This window comes from Crocuta crocuta, unplaced genomic scaffold (assembly GCF_008692635.1).
Source record: "Crocuta crocuta isolate KB4526 unplaced genomic scaffold, BGI_CrCroc_1.0 scaffold105, whole genome shotgun sequence".
NCBI classification, from domain to species: domain Eukaryota; kingdom Metazoa; phylum Chordata; class Mammalia; order Carnivora; family Hyaenidae; genus Crocuta; species Crocuta crocuta.
Genome location: NW_027530499.1, coordinates 350,741 through 367,767, shown reverse-complemented (window position 1 = coordinate 367,767; position 17,027 = coordinate 350,741). Strand labels below are relative to the sequence as shown.

The 17,027-nt window shown below is 34.2% G+C and overlaps 1 protein-coding gene across 1 annotated transcript in view; it reads right to left on the bottom strand.

The window, feature by feature from the left end:
* Positions 1-17,027, bottom strand: part of PGR (progesterone receptor) — an 83,315-nt gene that overhangs the window by 5,113 nt on the left and 61,175 nt on the right. The window contains exons 6-7 of the mRNA XM_077766717.1: positions 13,023-13,167; positions 11,428-11,558 (exon numbers count right to left, since the gene is read on the bottom strand). Coding sequence (XP_077622843.1) covers positions 11,428-11,558; positions 13,023-13,167 — 276 coding nt within the window. The remainder of the gene's footprint in view (positions 1-11,427; positions 11,559-13,022; positions 13,168-17,027) is intronic.

Genomic DNA, 17,027 nt, shown 5'->3' with positions numbered 1-17,027 from the left:
ATTTACAGAGCCTTAAAATATATTTCAAATATTTTTCAAAGTTTTTTGCTTAATTTTTAATTTTATTAAAATATTACATACAATATTTAAAATATTGTCACAGTTTTGCAATCTTATTAGGCAAAGAATAGTGCCCAGACAATCCAATGTTTCTCATGCTCAAGAAGCAAATATGTTCGACTTTTTCAACTATTTTAACTTTTCCTTCCACAGATTTAAATAGCATCACTGTACTGTTGATACACTTCTCTTTTTTAAGGGAGTATAATTTTTATTGAGATATTATTCATACATCATAAAATTCACCCTTCAAAAAATACAATTCACTGATTTTAATATATTCACAGAGTTGTGCAACCAGTACCATTATCTGGTTCCAGAACATTTATTATTATTATTTTTAAAATTGATATTCAACTTAGTTAATATATAATGATTTCAAGAATAGAATTTACTGATTCATCACATATATAACACCCAGTGCTCATCACAGTGAGTATCTTCCTCAATGCTCCTTGCCCATTTAGCCCATTCCCTACCCCAAACCCCTCCAACAACACCCAGTTTGTTCTTTATATTTAAGAGTCTCTTATGGTTTGCCTTCCTCTGTTTTTACATTATTTTTCCTTTCCTTCCTGTATGTTCATCTGTTTTTTGTCTTAAATTCCACACATTAGTGAAATCATATGGTATTTTTCTTTCTCTGACTGACTTATTTCACTTAGCATAATACACTCTAGTTCCATCCACATTGTAAATGGTAAGATTTCATTCTTTTTGAATGGTAATATTCCATTGTTTATATATATGTATTTATATATATACTACATATATAGTATATGTAGTAGTATGTATAGTATACATACTACATATGAAGTACATATACATATGTAGTATGTAGTAGTATGTATAGTATACATACTATATATATGTAGTACATCTTCTTTATCCATTCACCAGTCGATTGGCATTTGAGTTCTTTCCATACTTTAGCTATTGTACATAGAGCTGCTATAAACACTGGGTGCATGTGCCCTTTCAAAACAGCATTCCTGTATCCTTTGGATAATACCTAGTAGTGCAATTGCTAGGTCGTAGGATAGTAATATTTTTAATTTTTTGAGGAACATACATACTGTTTTCCAGAAATGCTGCACCAGTTTGCATCCCCACCAACACCGTAAGAGGGTTCTCCTTTCTCCACATTCTTGCTAACACCTGTTGTTGCCTGAGTTGTTCATTTTAGCTATTCTGACAGGTGTGAGGTGGAATTTCATTATGGTTTTGATTTCTATTTCCCTGATGATGAATGATGTTGAGCATCTTTTCATGTTAGCCATTGGAATGTCTTCTTTGGAAAAGTGTCTGTCTTTTTCCCATTTCTTCACTAGATTATTTGTTTTTTGGGTGATGAGTTTGATAAGTTCTTTATAGGATTTGGATACTAACCCTTTATCTGATATGTCATTTGCAAATATGTTCTCTCATTTTTAGTTTTGTTGTTTCCTTTGCTGTGCAGAAGCTTTTTATCTTGAAGAGATCCTTATAGTTCATTTTTGCTTTTGTATCTTTTGCCTTCAGAGACAGGTCAAGTAAGAAGTTGCTGTGGCTGAGGTCCAAGAGCTTGTTGCCTTTTTTCTCCTCCTAGAATTCGATGGCTTCCTGTTTTACATTTAGGTCTTTCATCCATTTTAAGTTTATTTTTCTGTATGGTGTAAGAAAGTGGTCCAGGTTCACTCTCCTGCATGTTGCTGTCCAATTTTCCCAGCACAATTTGCTGAAGAGACGGTCTGTTATCCACTGGATATTCTTTCCTGCTTTGTCAAAGATTAATTGGCCATATGTTTGTGGGTCCATTTCTCATTTAGTATTGTTTCTTCTAATTCTGTGAAGAATGCTGGTGTTATTTTGATGGGGATTGAATTGAATATGTAGACTGTATTGTGTAGTATTGACATTTAAGCAATATTTTCTTCCAATCCATGAGCATGGAATGTTTTTTCCATTTTTTGGTGTGTTATCTTCAATTTCTTTCTTAAGCTTTCTATAGTTTTCAGCACATAGATTTTTCACCTCTTTGGTTAGGTTTTTTCCTCGGTATTTTATGGGTTTTGGTGCAATGTAAATGGCATCAATTCCTTGATTTATTTTTCTGTTGCTTCATTTTTGGTGTATAATAATGCCACCAATTTCTGTGTATTGATTTCATATCCTGTGTCTTTGATGAATTCATGGATCAGTTCCAATAGTTTTTTTGGTGGACTCTTTTAGGTTTTCCACATAGAATATCATGTCATCTGTGACGAGTGAGAGTTTGACTTCCTCCTTGCTGATTTGGGCACCTTTCATTTGTCTGATAGTTGAGGCTAGGACTTCCAACCATATATTGAATAACAGTGGTGAGAGTGGACATTCTTGTCATGTTCTTGACCTTAAGAAGAAAGCTCTCAGGTTTTCTCCATTGAGGATGATATAAGCAGTGAGTCTTTCATATATGACTTTAATGATCTTGAGGTATGATCTTATCCTGACTTTCTTGAGGGTTTTTATCAAGAAAGGATGCTGTATTTTGTCAAATGCTTTCTCTGCATCTATTGAGAGGATCATGTGGTTCTTGTCCTTTCGTTTATTAATGTAATGTGTCACATTGATCAATTTGTGGATATTGAACCAGCCCTGACTCCCAGATATAAATCCCACTTGGTGGTGGTGAATAATTCTTTTAATATATTGTTGGATCTGGTTGTTTAGTATCTTGTTGAGAATCTCTGCATCCATGTTTATCAGGGAAACTGGTCTGTCATTCTTTTTAGTGGGGCCTTTGTCTGTTTTTAGAATCAAGATAAGTGGTCTTGTTAAAGGAGTTTGGAAATTTTCCTTCCATTTTTATTTTTTTGGAACAGTTTCAAAAGAATAGGTGTGAACTCTTCTTTAAATGTTGGGTAGAATTCTCCTGAAAAGCCATCCAGTCATAGACTCTTGTTTGTTGGGAGATTTTTGATTACTGATTCTATTTCTTTACTAGATATGTGTCTGTTCAAGTTTTTGTTTCTTCCTCTTTTAGTTTTGGTAGTTTGTATGTTTCTAGGAATTTGTCCATTTCTTCCAGATTGCCCGTTTTGTTGGTGTATAATTGCTCATAATCTCTTATTATTGTTTTTATTTCTGTCATATTGGCTATGATCTCTCCTCTTTCTTTCATGATTTTATTTATTGGGATCCTTTCCTTTATCTTTTTGATCAATCTGACTAGGGGTTTATCAATTTTGTTAATTCTTTCATTTTTAATTCATTCATAATCCTGGTTTCATTGATCTGTTCTACAGGCTTTTTTATTTTGATATCATTGATTTCTGCTCTAATCTTTATTATTTCCTATCTTCTGCTGGTTGTGGGCTTTCTTAGTTGTTCTTTTTCCAGCTCTTAAGGTGTTAGGTTAGGTTGTGTATTTGAGACCTTTCTTCCTTCTTTAGGAACGTCTGGATTGCTATATACTTGCCTCTTATGACTGCCTTTACCGCATCTCAGAGGTTTGGGCCTGTCATGTTTTCATTTTCATTGGCTTCCATGTACTTTTTAATTTCCTCTCTAATTTCTTGGTTAACCCATTCATTGTTTACTAGGATGTTCTTTAATCTCCAAATGTTCATGGTCTTTCCAAATTTTTTTGTTGTGGTTGATTTTGAGTTTCATAGCATTGTGGTCTAAAAGTATGCAAGGTATGACCTTGATCTTTGTGTACTTTTTAAGGGCTTATTTGTGTCCCAGTATGTGATCTATTCTGGAGAACGGTCCATGTGTACTTGAGAAGAATATGTATTCTGCTGATTTAGGATGAGATGTCCTGAACATATCTGTTAAGCCTATCCAGTTCAGTTTGTCATTCAAAGCCATTGTTTGCTTACTGATTTCCTACTCAGGTGATCTTTTCATTGCTCTAAGTGGGGTGTTGAAGTACCCTACTATTATGGTATTATCAGTGAGTTTCTTTATGTTTTAATTAGTTGATACATATCATATATGTGTATGTATATATTTGGGTTCCTCCAGATGGGGGCACAAATATTTACAATTGTTAGATCTTCTTGGTGGCTAGATCCCTTAATTATGATAAAATTCCCTTCTTCATCTCATTACAGTTTGTATCCTAAAATCTACTTTGTCTGATATAAATATGGCTACACCAGCTTTCTTTTGGCGACCATTGGCATGATAGATGGTTCTCCACCCCCTTATTTTTAGTCTGTAGGTGTCTTTAGGTCTAAAATGGTCTCTTGTAAACATCATATAGATGGTTCCTGTTTTCTTATCCATTCTGATACTCTTTGTCTTTTGATTGGTGGGTTTAACCCATTGACATTTAGAGTGAGTACTGAAAGATATGAATTTAGTGTCAGTGTATTACCTGCAGAGTTGGAGTTTCTGGTGATGGTCTCTGGTCCTTTCAAGTTTTTGTTGCTTTTTTACCTTTTTTGTTTTGTTTCATCTTTTGTCCAAAGAGTTCCCCTTAAAATTTCTTGCAGGGCTGGTTAAGTCCTCACAGCCTCCTTTAGCTTTTGTTTGTCTGGGAAACACTCTCTCTCCTTCTATTTTGAATGACAGCCTTGCTGGATAAAGAAAGTTTGGATGCCTATGTGTCCAATTTTGCATGTTGAGTATATTCTGCTGCTCCTTTCTAGATAGTTTCAGGTTTCTGTGAATAGGTCTGCCACAAACCTGATCTGTCTTCCCTTACATGATAAGGATATTTCCCTTGTTGCTTTCATAACTCATTCCTTGTCTGTGTATTTTGTGAATTTGACTATGATATGCCATAGAGATGGTCAGTTTTTATTGAATCTAATGTGAGTTCTCTGTGTTTCTTGGATTTTGATGACTGTTTCTTTCCCCAGATTAGGAAAGTTTTCTGCTATAATTTACTCACATAAACCTTCTGACTCTTTTTCTCTATCTTCATTTTCTGGGATTCCTATGATTTGGATATTGTTACTTTTTAATGTCATTGAGTTCTCTAAGTCTTATATCAAGCTCTTTTGCTTTAGTTTCCCTCTTCTTTTTCTGCTTCATCATTCTCCATAATTCTGTCTTCTGTATTTCTGATTTGCTGCTCTGCTTTGTCCATCCTCACCACCATGGCATTCATTTAAGACTGCATTTAGATTATAGCATTTTTCATTTCATCCTGATTAGATTTTACTTCTATTATCTCTGCAGTAAGGAATTCAATGATGTTTCAATTAGCTAGTATTCTTATTTTTGTGGCTCTAAATTCTAGTTCAGGCATCTTGCTTCTATCTATGTTTATTAAGTTCCTGGCTACCATCTCTTACTGTTCTTTATGTTGGGATGAATTCCTTTGTTATGTCAATTTTGAGGAATAAAAATATAAGTAAAAAAATTAAAATTAAAAACAACACCAAAAAAAATCAAATGAAAGCAGCTAAATCCTAGCTGTGGTTTGGTCTGCTTGTTTAAAGATGCTTGATTTTTCCCTTCAGATAAAAGGGAAAGAATTTTTTTAAAAAATTAAAAAGGTACCAATTTTTTTAAATTTAAAAAGTATCTAATAAAATAGAATAAAATGAAATAAAGTGAAATAGGATAAAAAACTTACAAAAAATGAAAAACAGTAAAAAATTTAAAAATTTTTAAAGAAAATAAAAATAATTTTGTCTCTTTCAGTATCCAAGAAAAAGGGGAAAAAAAGAAAAAAACTATTTAAACAAAGAAGAAAAATAAAAACAACCCCCCCCCAAAAAAAACAAAATAGATGAACTAGCAAACAGAATGAAGCCTGAATGAAATTATATCCTGTTTCCCCTGGAACTCAAACTATGAAACATTCTATATAGACTGTACACTAAGCAGGTGGAGAGACTTGTGTTGGTCTTCTAGGGGATATGCTTGGACGGCGCAGTTGGATAGTGTGTGGTGTAATGGCTTCATTCTCCACTAGGTGGAGCTTGCTTAGCTTACTGGGGTGGATCTGGGTGGTGCACCTGTGTGCGCATGTATGTGTGTGTGCAGGAGAGGTGGAAATGGCTTCACCCAGCTTTCTCATCTCTGGCACAGGAACTCTGCACTCTCACTGACCACAGTCAGGCACCCCTCCTTTGTCTCAGGTTTCTACGTGCTCAAACACCTATACCTTGTGTCCAAGCCATCAGCCAGCCAGGTGGCACCTCCCTCCAGAACTTTATCTTAGATGAGACTGTGTTTCAAGACCCCTCACTTCAGAGAACCCTGCAGCTTGGTCCCAGGCCAACTCTCTGGGCGAGGGTCTTGCTAAGCAGTGGCTGAGTCCTGGCTTGCTCTATAAAACATTCCTGTGATTGAGCAGTGGCAGAGGTTCAGAGATTATGGCAAATCACAACACACAGCCGGTGCCAGGTTTTACCACACTCTGGGATCTTTGTCCCAACAGCAGCAAACAGGGCTGCTCTCTGGGGTCTGCTGGGATCTTTGCCTGTGGGGAGGCTGTATGGCCTCTATCAAATTCTCTCCAATTAGGGAAACTGCTTCTCCACTTACGGCACATGAACCCCTCAGACCCTACTGTCTGCTCTTGGGGATTTGCCCTTTTTCTCAACTCTGGAATTTCCAACTCTGTACTCCACTCTTTATAGAATCCTAATGGTATTGAAACCCTCACCTTACGCCCCATCAGTGGTTTTCAGGAACAGATTTCTTTTTTTTTTTTTTTAATATTTTTATTTATTTCTAGGAGAGAGAGAGAGAGACAGCGTGAGCAGGGGAGGGTCAGAGAGAGAGAGGGAGATACAGACTCGGAAATAGGCTCCAGGCTCTGAGCTGGTAGTCAGCACAGAGCCCGACACGGGGCTCGAACCCACAAACCTCGAGATCATGACCTAAGCGAAAGTCGGACGCTTAACCGACTAAGCCACCCAGGCGCCCCCAGGAACAGATTTCTTGTCCATTCTGTGTTTTCACTCTTCCTCTCCAGCTACTTTTGGGGGAATGCTTTTCCTGAATTCTCCTGGTGTGCCACACTCTCCCCACTTTCTCTGTCCTCTCTCTGTAAAAACAGCTCCCTACCCTCCACAGATTTTCTTTCCCCCAGTTTACCTCTCTGCAGAGTAGCTGCCGAGTTCTGTGGCTCGTTATGCAAACTGTTGTGTTAATCCTCAGATCAATACCCTAGTTGTGCTAAATAGTTTGGTGATGATCTAGTTGCATTTCAAGGATGAAACAAATACTTTAAGGTTGAAAGAAGCTGAGAATTTCCATTTTGCTCTGCCATCTTGCCCTGTCGTGTTGATTCTTTATTTTTAACTTTTGATTTTCCACTATGGAAAATGAGGCTCTAACTCTATTTCCATCATCTCCACACCATTAGTGCATGCATATGTACCAACACACACACACACACACATAAACACAAAACTTACTATTCCTCATCTTCCTAATATTACTATTAATTATTATTATTATAAATTATTTCATAATATTGGTCAGATGAATATTCAATATTTATTATTTAGTCATGTAAAATCCTGCCACAGTTGAGTCACATAGTACACAGTACGATTTTGACGTATACTATGATTTCATAGTATATATATTTTGTTTTACTGATAGTAAATAATCATCTTGATGGGTCTATGGAGTGGTATTTCACTGTGGTTTTGATTTGTATTTTCCTAATGATGTTGAACATCTTTTCATGTGCTTAATGACTATCTATATAGCTTCTTAGCAGAAATGTCAACTAAGACCTTTGCCTATTTAAAATTTTTTTAATTGTTAAATTATACTTTTTTATATATTCTGGATATTAATACTTTTTCTTTAGCCGATACATGATTTTCAATTTTTTTCTCCCATAAAGTGGGTTGACTTTATTCTGTTTATGGTGACCTTTGGTGCACTGAAATTTTAAATTTGATGAAGTCGATTTAACTGTTTTTTCTTTTACTGCTTATGTTTTGGGTCGCATATTCAAGAAATCATTGCCAAATTCAACATCATAAAGCTTTTCTTTTCTTTTCTTTTCAAGTTTATTTTTTCAGAGAGCGCGCGCGAGCATGAGTGGGGGAGGGGCAGAGATAGAGGAGACAGAATCCCAGGCAAGAATCCCTGATGAAGGGCTCGAACTCACAAAAGTCAAAATCATGCCCTGAGCCAAAGTCAAGAGTTCAGCGCTTAACCCACTGGACCACCCAGGCACTCCTATGTTTTCTTTTAATAGTCTTAATAGTTTTAGCTCTTAGATTTAGGTCTTGATCTATTTTAAGTTAATAAGAGTCCAGCTTCATTTTTTTGAAGGAAGTTTTCCAAATAACTTTTGTTGAAAAGACTATTTCCTTTATGATTCCTTCTCCTATGTATTTTCCTTTTCACTCTAGTCCTCCAACTAAGTGGGTATTGGGCCTCCTTGATTCTGATTTTCTATATTTTTGGGGTTTTGCTCCACTTTCGAGAGGTTTTCCAATTTTGTCTGCTAATGCCTGTACTATAAATTTTGCTTCCATATATATAAACATATATTTCTATAGATATTCATATATATTCATGCTATTGAGTGTATGTATATATATATATGTGTGTGTGTGTATATATATATACATACACACAGAGCTCTTTCCTTTTTACGTGTTATTCTTTTCTTACAGTATCCAGTAATTATTTCTTGGGTGCAAACTGTTCTCTCATCTTTCTAAAGAGGAATGTATTTTAAAAATATTTTTGAGGTTCTCACCTCCCTCCATCATCTCTGTTTTCTCCAAATTAGCTTTTTTCTTTCTGTTTTGGCTTTGATGTCAAAGGCCCCCCTCAGATTCCTCAGTTATTTTATTCAAGCGTGCAAAACTAAAAGGCTGATTCATAGTTCTGTTTCAATGGGTAGCACTTATTGACTGAGCTTTAGGTCAGGGCAATCTGGCTGAGTAATTTCGAAGAGAAACACATACTATTAGCAGATTCTGCAGAGAAGAGTCTTTCACTCTCCTGTCTAGAGAATATAAACCTGGATGACAATGTTCTGAGAGATGAGGGCGAGGTGAGCTTAGTTCTGCTTGCTGGCTCTCATCCTCTTTCACTTTTAGTTCTTAAAAAATCCCTTTGGTAATAGTTTAGTGTAGTTTTAGAGTGAACAATGGTGTGTTCAACTTGCCATATTTTCTTGGAGTCTTTTAATTTTTAATGTCAAATTGGAGGTTTAAATACATATGTATCAAATCATTGAACTTTTATTTTGTCAATTTTCCAATACATTGCATTTATTTTTAAAAAGATATTCCGTATTTGAAATCTCAAAATCATTTATATTCCTTATGGTGTGTGTTTAACTTTTAAAGTGTGTACATTTCATTCAACTATCTAGTATTTATTTTAGGATATAATTTAAGCTAAATATCCAAACTGAGTTTTCCTCAATTATAAAACTGATTTTTCCTAACAATATTTATTTTCTCCATACTAATTGATTGTGATGTTTCCACTACAGTATATTAAGTTCTAATATATACTCATCTGACTTTACTAACAATTCAATGTATCTATTCTCCTATGCTGTATTAATTAGTGCAGATTTCTAATTATCTTCTACACCTCAAAATTTTTGTATTACTTACCTACTTATTTTAAGATTTAAAAATGAATTCCCAAAAGCTTTGCCAAGTCTCTCCTCAAAAATTCCATTAGGATTTTTATTAGAATTTGTAGAAATCATAAGTACTAGTCACTAAATATTGCTGTTTTTCCCTTTTGTTGAAGCTGTAAGGGGCCAAGAATCTTGCTTTCATGGTATGGGAATAGAAGTTATAGGTATAGCACTTCCTTCCCTTACCACTTCTTTCCTTGCCAATGCTCTAATGATTGGAGAAGTGTATGTCAAGATATAGTTCCCATGTGCCTAGGCACCTGAGTGACAACAATGAGCAGAGCTTCCTTGTTGATCTGCATTGGACATATAGTAGGAAAAATATATACTTAATTTTTTGTTGTTGTTGTTAGCCTACTGGGATTTTAGGGTCGTTTGGCTCTCCAGCATAATGTAGCCTATCTATAAATATAGAATTATGTTACTGATATCAACTAATTTGGGAAATCTAGGATCATCTATAACATAACTGCTATAGGATTCATTACTGTCAAGAAAAGGATAGGAGTTAACCACTGTAATATTAAGTTTATCCTAGTTGACACTCTTGGCTAATTCCATATCAATACTTTAGCTCACTTCATGATCTTTTATCAAATTAGGCTTGAAGATCTCTATGCCAAATAGTGTTTTCAAGGTAGGGGGATAGGCCTATGGATCTTTAGAGCCTATATTTTCCCCTGTCTTTGCATAGACTTTCATGAGGAAAACTTCCTTTTTAAGGGTTTAGCACTTTTTTGGCCCTTTCTCCTGATGTGTACCCCACCCTTTCACTATTTGAGAGTTGTGCTACTAGAAAGAAGTCCTTGAGAAGATGCTACTGAGAAAGACCCTTGGCTCACCTTCCATCTAAGGTCTTAGCTCCCAGTGGTTCTCTTTCAAATCACTGTGAGTGACAGAAGGATCAATTCAGAAATTCAAAGGCTGAGCATAACTGTGCATACTCCAAGGGCACAGAAAAAGGTGAAAAGTAAAAGCAGTTTTTAAAAATTTTCCCACCCAGATCCTTGGAAATCCACTGAGGCAGAGATATGTGTGTTCTTTGTGTATGAGAAACAGTGAAATGGATATTTGCCTATCCTTCTGGTGACCAATGCAATGTTTCATGTTTCTTTGGGGTGTATAGCTAGAGTGTACTTCCCAGCCTCTCCTACAGTTACTATGGGTCATGGAATGCGGGTAGAAGTGACATATAACACTTCTAGGCCTTACTTCCAAATCTTTTCTCACTCAGTGCTTACTTCCTATTCCACTTGGAGCTTGGAGAACAAGCTGCTATGTAAGAGTGGAGTCCCTAGAGGGGAGGAATGTGGAATTTTCTTGCTAACCCACTGGACTGTAAATATGAGTGACAAACTGATATTGCATTATGTCACTGATCTTTGTACATATGTGTTATAATAGCGTATTCTGACATAAAGAGTATAGTTCCAAACAAAATTGTGTATTTTATATAGTAAGTTCTTTGTGGAGTGGGAACTGAAAGAAGATCATTTGCATTCATGCAATATTAACTAGTTCATAATGCCTAATTAGGTGAATATGAAAAAGTTATTTAATCATGTTTTATGTGAAAAATATATAGTTGGCTGAATTGGTGGAGTATTTTACTCTCATGTAAAACCTGACAAATATGAATTTTATTAATGTCTATGACAGTTTATTAGGTGGCTCTCCTTTGCAGTCACAATCTAAGATTCATACCTCATGTATAAGCATATGATCATATTGTTATTTAAGACTTTCCCAATGAATTAAACATTAAGAAAGTAAATATCTTATAAAAGTTGTTTGTAGTCACTCACTTGTATTAAGAAGTAGCAATACTTTCATACACAGGAACTCTTCTTGGCTAACTTGAAGCTTGACAAACTCCTGTGGAATCTGCCACATGGTGAGGCATAATGAATAGAATGATGATTCCTTCATCCTCTGTCTTATATCACACACAATACACACAAGAGAAAGTAAGAGGGAAAAAACACAGACATGGTGTCTTAGCCAATTTGTGTAATTTATCAGAGAAAATGACATTTGATAATTTATATACTATTGAAAATGTCTCTTTGTAAACACAATAGTTTTAAGTTTAAACAAAATAAACTAATAAAGTAAATCATTTGCAATACTGAATTTTTTGAAGTTAAGAAATTTTAAAGTTAGAAATTCATACTATATATACATGTTGCTTCTCATTTTTATTATTACATTTAAAAACCTAAGGAGTTAAGAATGTGGAGCTGAGGAAATCATTTATGTATGGATCTTCTTCTGTCAAAATGTATAAAATTTTGTGTGTAATCCAATAGGAGAATGGATTCAGCCCACAGAAATTGAAGACTGTAGAATAGTTTAGTATATTCAGTTCAGAGTGTTTAGTGCAGAACATTAATACTCTAAACTATTCTAGGGGAAATGTCTGGTTATCTAGAGAACGTTACAAAAGATTAAATAATTGACAAGGCCAAACACTAGTTCTGAAGGCTGAGAACCTTTTTTAAAGGTATTTTCTCAACTATGTGTTATGTAATATCTGTATTAGTCACAATGCAGCTAACACAAATAATGAAAAGAAAACTAGATTTTGACTCAGAAGAACTAAAACTAATCCTGCCACTTAGATTCTTTGGCAGGATATGCAATTCCTCTGAGCCTGTTTCCTGAACTGCAAAATGAAGGATGCTGATTCCTTACCTATTTCAAGGGATTGTAGGGCAAAATGAATTAAAATATATGAAAATTATCTGGTAACTATAAAGACGTATACAGTAGCTTAATATGTTATAAAATTCTGAGTCAGCATTCATCATTAGAATGGTATAAATATTTCCATGAAAAGATTCTTATTCAGTTTAAGATTATACAAAGAAAATTAATTATAGTAACTTAAATACAGCCGAAAACATTGAAATATTTATCTTTTAATTTCTAAAATAAATTACCACTGATTTTTCTTCTAGGAGGAGACACACTTTTTGAAGTAAAAAGTCTTTACTTTTTAAAAGTAAGCCAATACTTTCAAGCAAAATTATTTCTAATTTGCATCATTATCTTCATCAGTACAAAGGTATAAAATTTTAATTTTATAAACTAAAAATTTCATTTTATCTTTAAGCATATTTCTTGACACATTTTTGAAGTTTAAAAAAATGGATTTGAGAGGACTTCCACACATTGAAACAAAAGGGGAAACTTCCAAATATCAAATTACTGATATGATACAATTTTATTAATTTTGTTATATCAAGCTACATCCTGAGGTAAATCTGATGACGTTTTCAGGAAAATTCTATTATTTAGGCTACTATATGTATAAGCATCTATTGAAATATAATTTTTAAGATTATCCTACATATACACTTATGTGACAATAAGAACAAAAATCCAAGTTACTACTTACTCATTTAGTATTAGATCAGGTGCAAAATATAGCATCTGCCCACTGACATGTTTATAAGATCTCCATCCTAGTCCAAACACCATTAAGCTCATCCAAGAATACTGGATGAGAGTTATCTGGTCATCAATATGTAAATTTCTAAAACCTACAAAACAAATTAAAAAATAAAATGATCCCCCAAATCACTTGTGTTAAAATGTTGAAAATACATAGAAATTTGAAAGTAGATGTACGTAGGGAATATGTTGTTTTTAATTTCAGTATATTTTATACTATAAATGAAGAAATATTAATAAATAATAGAACCTGAGAAATTAAAAAGGAATAACATTGGAAGTCATTAAAATCGATCACTATGAAATACCATTTCTGGGAATTCACTAATTGGCAGTCATCCATCATTCATACATACAATATTCATTTATTGAGAATCACTTGTCTGCTAGGTGCAGTGTTAAAATGGTAGGGTTGGGAAAATTAAAGACCCAACCCTTGCCCTTAAAAGAAACTCATAAGTCAACAGGAGAGACAAACACATACTTATGTGCACCAGGAATTGGGAGGGAAGTCAGGAAAACTCCCAAAGAGATCGTGCTCAAGCAGACTATAATCAGTTTGTTAAAGAATCTTGCCTTGTACTTTAAAAATACAAGGGGGAGAAGAAGGGCAGAAATGGTGGGGGAAAGGNAGTCTCACTTTAAATATCATGTCGTTTAAAAGGTTGAGAGAGAGAGAGAGAGAGAGAGAGAAACAGAGCATCCATCCTTCTCTGGTATTGGTGGCAGAGGGAAGATAGCAGAGAGAGGGCAAATGCCTTGACTTAAATGGTCAAAACCTTCTTTCCATCTCTTTTTGGCTGCTTTGCAGAAGAAATCCAGCCCAGCAGTGATGAACTTAAAGGAGGGAGAGGCAAAGAGGTAAATTTGGAGATGGAGACTATGGTCAGATATGTCTATTAAGGAGCAACAATATGACATAGCCTTATTTGTGTTGTGGAGGCATCCTTGCTAGCCATATGGAAGATAGATTCAAAGGAATAAGTCTGGAGTTACAGAAAAAAAGTTGGGAGCTATTGCCAAAGGCCAAGTGAGAGATGATAAAAGTCTGAGATAAGTCAACAGATAGGAATACAGAGGAGAGAGTACATCAGAGAAATATTTAAAGGGTAAAATCAAAGAAATTTGACAACTGATTGTATATAGATAGGAGAAAGAAGGAGCCTAATAGATATTTCAGTATTTTTGCAGGAATGGTGGAGGATAATTGCATTACTGAGACAAAACAGAGGAGGAGAAATAGGTTAGGGATAAAATCATAAGTTTTGATATGTTGGAGCGACTTTTGAAATGTCTACACAGCAGTTAAACAAATGGAATTTGAAATATGGAGGGGTGCCTGGGTGGCTCAGTCAGTTGAGTGTCTGACTTCAGCTCAGGTCATGATCTTATGGTTTGTGAGTTTGAGACCTGCAACAGACTTAGCTTTTTTGGCTTACATCCTGATTTATTCAGGTGCAGAAAAACTCCCTAAACAACTAGGCAAGAAAAATGTGGCATGCAATTTTCATAATTATTTATTTTCATATGACATACATGTATCTTCAAGTTCATGTCTATATATTATTTCTTTCAAAATTTATGATCACTTTTAACACAACAGACCCATAGAAACTACAAAAATGTACAGAAAGGATGCTTATAACCAATTTTTATAGGCTTTATGAAAATGGATGATTCATTTAATATAATTATATTAATTATAAAATGATTCTAAATCATTTTATAATATATTAATAAATTTTCATAATTTTTTGCAAAGCAAAACTCTTTAAAGGGACAAAAAAATAGATCAGCCTATTGCTGGTCTATCTCCTTAAATCAGAAGCAGTTCTGGAGAGAAGGCCCAAGTTCTAGTTTTGGCTCTACTGAATGCCACCTGTATAAATCAGTTACTATTGTTAAATCTATATTTCTTCAAAGTAAAATCAAAATGATAAAGAAAATTACTTCACACAGTGGCTATGATACTCAAATNAGAACCTATGTGATAACATTAAAGGGTAAATATTAGTAATAGCAATAAAATTCAAAGAAAAAAGCAAGTGTTCTATCTGAAATATACATTTTCCAGAATACATATTTCATTTGGTATATACCAATATTTATTTTTCCAGATTACACATTTTATATATATGTCATTAGATATATATATAAATTACCTATTTATGTATGAAAAATGACAGTCTCATAGAAATTTAGGCTCAATTAGTCAAAGGTATTAAAACATTAGCAAATTATTCACTATCATCTTCAGGAACATATTTTTATTCTTTATCCCTTTCTTAATCAATTCTATACTTTTGAAGAAAGTATTTCATACTACTTAAATATTTGACTTATTATGCTACTTTTTTTTCCACTCTAGGCCTTTGTTTCATGTTAATCTCTAATTTAAAAATTTTTATATAACAGTTAAACCACTTGTTCCTTTTAAAAAACAGATTCCGCTTATATTTACATGTATGTGTCTACTTTATCCCGTCCTTTATTTTGCAGAAGTTGCTTGTTTTTCTTTTTGCATTCTGGGATTACTAAAATGTAAAATAAAGCACATTTTTAATAGATTATAATATAAAAGGCAAATCTTGCTGAAAGAACTTAAAACTTTTGAAATTGCCAATATTTATAGCAGAAAGTGTATTATCTCCATTTAACAGAATGAAAAAGAACCCAGAAAAGGGCTTTTTAAAATAGCCACCATTTAGAGGGCTTATCTGTGATAAATGTACGCTGTTAAATTGACTTGAACATGCTTGGTACAGAAGTGTAATTTTTTTCCCCCATTAACTGTAATATCATTCATTACTTTATACTGAAAAACAAAGACTGGAACACGGAGATCAAACTCCCATTGATGATAATGATCAGGTAAAGTCAGTACATTTGCAATGATGATCAAAATGAAAAACTTCACATAGAGAAGTGATGGATGATTCTTAATTGTGTTTAGCAAATAGTAAAGAAAAATACACTTTCCTTTTAAGTGCCTTGACCTGATAATTTCTGACAAAAGCTCTGTTACAAGTTGTTCAATCTTTAATGCTTAAAAAAATAAACTATGTGGTAACACATGGCATGTATGATCTTCTAATTCTCCTGTGTTACCTCCAGAGTTTTGATAAAATATATAGATTGTGCTGCTATAAAAACTGTCATGCATTGAAACATTTTATCTACAACAAAGGCAGAGCATTAAATGCCTCAGCACCTTCTGACACAAAATATGAATGAACTTTGAGGAGCATAGAAAAGTTACAGCACTGTAAGTATCATCACCAACAGATATATGATTTTTTTAATGAGTAAGGACTTGATGGCTAATGATTTAAAGTAGCATAGTTCCTTCCATATCAATTCTGTAATTTAAATTTCTATAAACTCTTTAAGCACCCCTTTGGGATAAAGCATTATGGTTGCAATTAGGCACAAAGACTAGAAAGATGTTGACTCTGCCTTTAATACTTGCACTTTAGAGACAGAAAAAAATGAGAACATAATAATAAGTCAGAGTGATAGTAGTATGGTTGATAAAGGCAAGAATGATGTGGTAGAGCAAAGAGGTCTTTGACTCAGTCTGGGAAAGTTCAGGGAACACTTCAAGTGATAGATGATTAGAATCCTAAGGGCTAGTTAGGAACCAGCAAGGGGGAAATGTGGGGAAGGGGAGGGATCTTCAGGTAGAGAAACAAAATGGGCAAAAGAAACCAGGACACTAAACAAAGAGCATTGGGGGGACTGAACCTTAGAGTTGCTTGAAGAAAAATGAGTGATAACATTGTAAATTCAGGAGCAAAATCACAGAAGAATCTTGAATGTCAAGGCTAAGAAATTTGGACTTTGTTATGAAAAGGAAAGGGAACTATATAATTGATTACAGTTGTTTTTTGAAAGATGATTCTGGTGGCAGAAGAAGATTGCTTGGGGACAGGGTGAAACTGGTAATTGG